Source organism: Corvus brachyrhynchos, unplaced genomic scaffold, assembly GCF_000691975.1.
Source record: "Corvus brachyrhynchos isolate BGI_N302 unplaced genomic scaffold, ASM69197v1 scaffold515, whole genome shotgun sequence".
Taxonomy (NCBI): domain Eukaryota; kingdom Metazoa; phylum Chordata; class Aves; order Passeriformes; family Corvidae; genus Corvus; species Corvus brachyrhynchos.
The window spans coordinates 69,989-73,634 of record NW_008237899.1 but is presented as its reverse complement, the minus strand read 5'-3'; the positions used below and the strand labels follow the sequence as shown (position 1 = coordinate 73,634).

Below are 3,646 nucleotides of genomic sequence, written 5' to 3'. Positions count from 1 at the left end.
CTGGGAATTCCCTGGAATCAGCTGGAAAATTCCGAATTTCCCGACGCGCTCGGAAGCGGCAAAAGCGGGAATTCCCGCCCTGAGGATCCGTGCCCTGATCCGCTGCTGGGGCTGAGAATTCCCAAGGATTTTCTCATCCAGCAAAACCCGGAATTCCCGGGAAAACGCCACATTCCCGGAGGTCCTTCCCGCTGGAATTCCATTCGTGGCTCCGGAGGTTCCGTTCTGGGCGTCGTTTTCTCCGAATCCCAAGTCCCAAATCCCAAATTCCGGCGGATTTTTCCTTGGGCTCTTTCCAGGGTTGGATGTTTTCCCGAAAAAGCCCCGGAATTGCTCCTTTTCCGTCCGTTCCCCCATTCCGGCCCCGTTGATCCCAGGTTTTTTGGCCGTTTTTGCTCCTTTTGGCCTCGTTCTGCTCTTCCCGCCTTTCCCCTGGAATGTTCCGGATTTTGGGGATGTTTTTCCGCTTTTCCAAGGGGCTTTGGGTGCCTTGGGATGATTCCCGAAATTCCCCAAATGGCCGTGTTTAGGATGAGTCCGCCATTGAATCCCGAAGCGAACGACGCAAACGTGAGATCCCAACAATCCCAACGATCCCAATGATCCCAAAAATCTCAACGATCCCAGGGATCCCAAAAATCCCAACGATCCCAGGGATCCCAATGGTCCCAACGATCCCCAAAGATCCCAACGATCCCAGGGATCCCAAAAATCCCAATGATCCCAATGATCCCAAAGATCCCAACGATCCCAGGGATCCCAATGATCCCAACAATCCCAAAAATCCCCAAGATCCCAAAAATCCCAACGATCCCAGGGATCCCAACGATCCCAAAAATCCCCAAAATCGCAACGATCCCAATGGTCCCAAAAATCCCAACAATCCCAGGGATCCCAAAAATCCCAAAAATCGCAACGATCCCAACGATCCCAGGGATCCCAAAAATCCCAAAGATCCCAAAGATCCCAACGATCCCAAAAATCCCCAAAATCGCAACGATCCCAACGATCCCAAAAATCCCAACGATCCCAGGGATCAGGGATCCCAACAATCCCAGCGATCCCAACGATCCCAAAAATCCCAACGGTCCCAGGGATCCCAAAAATCCCAGGGATCCCAACGATCCCAAAAATCCCAACGATCCCAGGGATCCCAAAAATCTCCAAAATCCCAACGATCCCAACGATCCCAAAAATCCCGAAAATCGCAATGATCCCAACGATCCCAGGGATCCCAGGGATCAGTGATCCCAACGATCCCCATGATCCCAATGACCCCCAAAATCCCAATGATCCCAAAAATCCCAAAAATCCCAACGATCCCAACGATCCCAAAAATCCCCAAAATCCCAATGATCCCAATGATCCCAAAAATCCCAACGATCCCAGGGATCCCAACGATCCCAACGATCCCAATGATCCCGGGGATCCCAGGGATCAGTGATCCCAAAAATCCCAATAATCCCAGGGATCCCAACAATCCCAAAAATCACCAAAATCTCAACGATCCCAGGAAATCCAACGATCCCAAAAATCCCAATGATCCCAAAAATCCCAACGATCCCAGGGATCCCAACGATCCCAACGATCCCAAAAATCCCAACAATTGCAGGGATCCCAAAAATCTCAACGATCCCAGGGATCCCAACGATCCCAACAATCCCAATGATCCTGGGGATCCCGGGGATCCCAGGGATCAGTGATCCCAAAAATCCCAATGATCCCAAAAATCCCAACAATCCCAGCAATCCCAACGATCCCAACAATCCCAATGATCCTGGGGATCCCGGGGATCCCAGGGATCAGTGATCCCAAAAATCCCAAAGATCCCAGGGATCCCAACGATCCCAAAAATCCCCAAAATCGCAACGATCCCAACGATCCCAAAAATCCCAACAATCCCAGGGATCCCCAAAATCCCGAAGATCCCAACGATCCTGAAAATCCCAACAATCCCAAAGATCCCAAATATCCCAAAAATCCCAACGATCCCAGGGATCCCCAAAATCCCAATGATCCCAGGGATCCCCAAAATCCCAACAATCCCAAAGATCCCAACGATCCCAACAATCCCAACAATCCCAGGGATCCCAAAAATCTCAACGATCCCAGGGATCCCAATGGTCCCAAAAATCCCCAAAATCCCAACGATCCCAACGATCCCAAAAATCCCAAAGATCCCAGGGATCCCAACGATCCCAAAAATCCCCCAAATCCCAAAAATCCCAACAATCCCAATGATCCCGAAAATCCCAACAATCCCAGGGATCGCAGGGATCCCAAAAATCCCCAAGATCCCAACGATCCCAAAATCCCCAAAGATCCCAGGGATCCCAACGATCATAATAACAATAATAAAAATAATATTAATAAAATAATAATAACAATGACAATAATAGTAAGAAATTAATAAAAAATAATAATAACAGTAACAATAATGAAATAATAATTCAAAATACCGATAATACTAAAAAAATCGTAATAACGTAATAATAACAGTAACACTAATAAAAACTTTAAAAATAGAAATAAGAAGAATATTAATAAAAATAATACTATTAATAATAATAACAGCGGTAATATTAATAAAATAAGGATAGCAATAACAGTAATAGTAAGGAATTAATTAAAAAATAATAATAGCAAGAATAATAAAATAATAATTAAAAAATAACAATAAGAATAGTAAAAACTAACATAATAATAATAATCATGACAGTAATGGTAAGAAATTAATAAAAAATAATAATGACAGTAACAAGAATAAAATAATAATTAAAAATAGCAATAATAATAAAATAATAACGTAATAATAATAACAATAACAATAATAAAAACTCTAATGATATAAATAATAATCAAAATAATAATAGTAATAACAACGATAGTATTAATAAAATAACAACAGCAATAACAATAATAGTAACAAAATACTAAAAAATAATAATAGTAACAGTAATAAAATAATAATTTAAAAATAGCAATAATAATAGTAAAAAATAACATAATAATAACAATAACAATGATAGTAATAGTAAGAAATTAATAAGAAATAATAATGACAGTAACGATAATAAAATACTTAAAAATAATAATAATAAAATAATAACGTAATAATAATAACAATAACAATAATAAAAACTATAACATAAATAATACTAAGAATATTAATAAAAAATAATAACAACAATAATATCAATAAAATAATAATAGCAATAACAATAATAGTAAGGAATTAATAAAAAAATAATAATAGTAACCATAATAAAATAATAATTAAAAAATAACAATAAGAATAGTAGAAATTAACATAATAATAACAATAACCGTGGCAGTAATAGTAAGAAATTAATAAAAAATAATAATGACAGTAACAAGAATAAAATAATAATTAAAAATAGCAATAATAATAAAATAACAACGTAATAATAACAATAACAATAATTAAAACTTTAATAATATAAATAAGAATATAAAAATAATAATAATAACGTTAATATTAATAAAATAACGATAGCAACAACAATAATAGTAAGGAATTAATTAAAAAAAATAATAGTAACCATAATAAAATAATAATGAAAAAATAACAATAAGAATAGTAAAAATTAACATAATAATAACAATAACCGTGACAGTAATGGTA

The 3,646-nt window shown here is 37.6% G+C and overlaps 1 protein-coding gene across 1 annotated transcript; it reads right to left on the bottom strand.

Annotated features, from left to right (window-relative positions):
- Positions 1-6: 6 nt before the first annotated feature.
- On the bottom strand, positions 7-2,346 carry LOC108446389 (collagen alpha-2(IV) chain-like). Its single transcript, XM_017732917.1, is given in 6 exon segments — positions 7-697; positions 699-908; positions 967-1,152; positions 1,154-1,419; positions 1,421-1,720; positions 1,765-2,346. Coding segments are annotated over 6 exon segments (1,713 nt in total). The 5' UTR covers positions 2,345-2,346; the 3' UTR covers positions 7-526.
- Between the last annotated feature and the right edge of the window lie 1,300 nt (positions 2,347-3,646).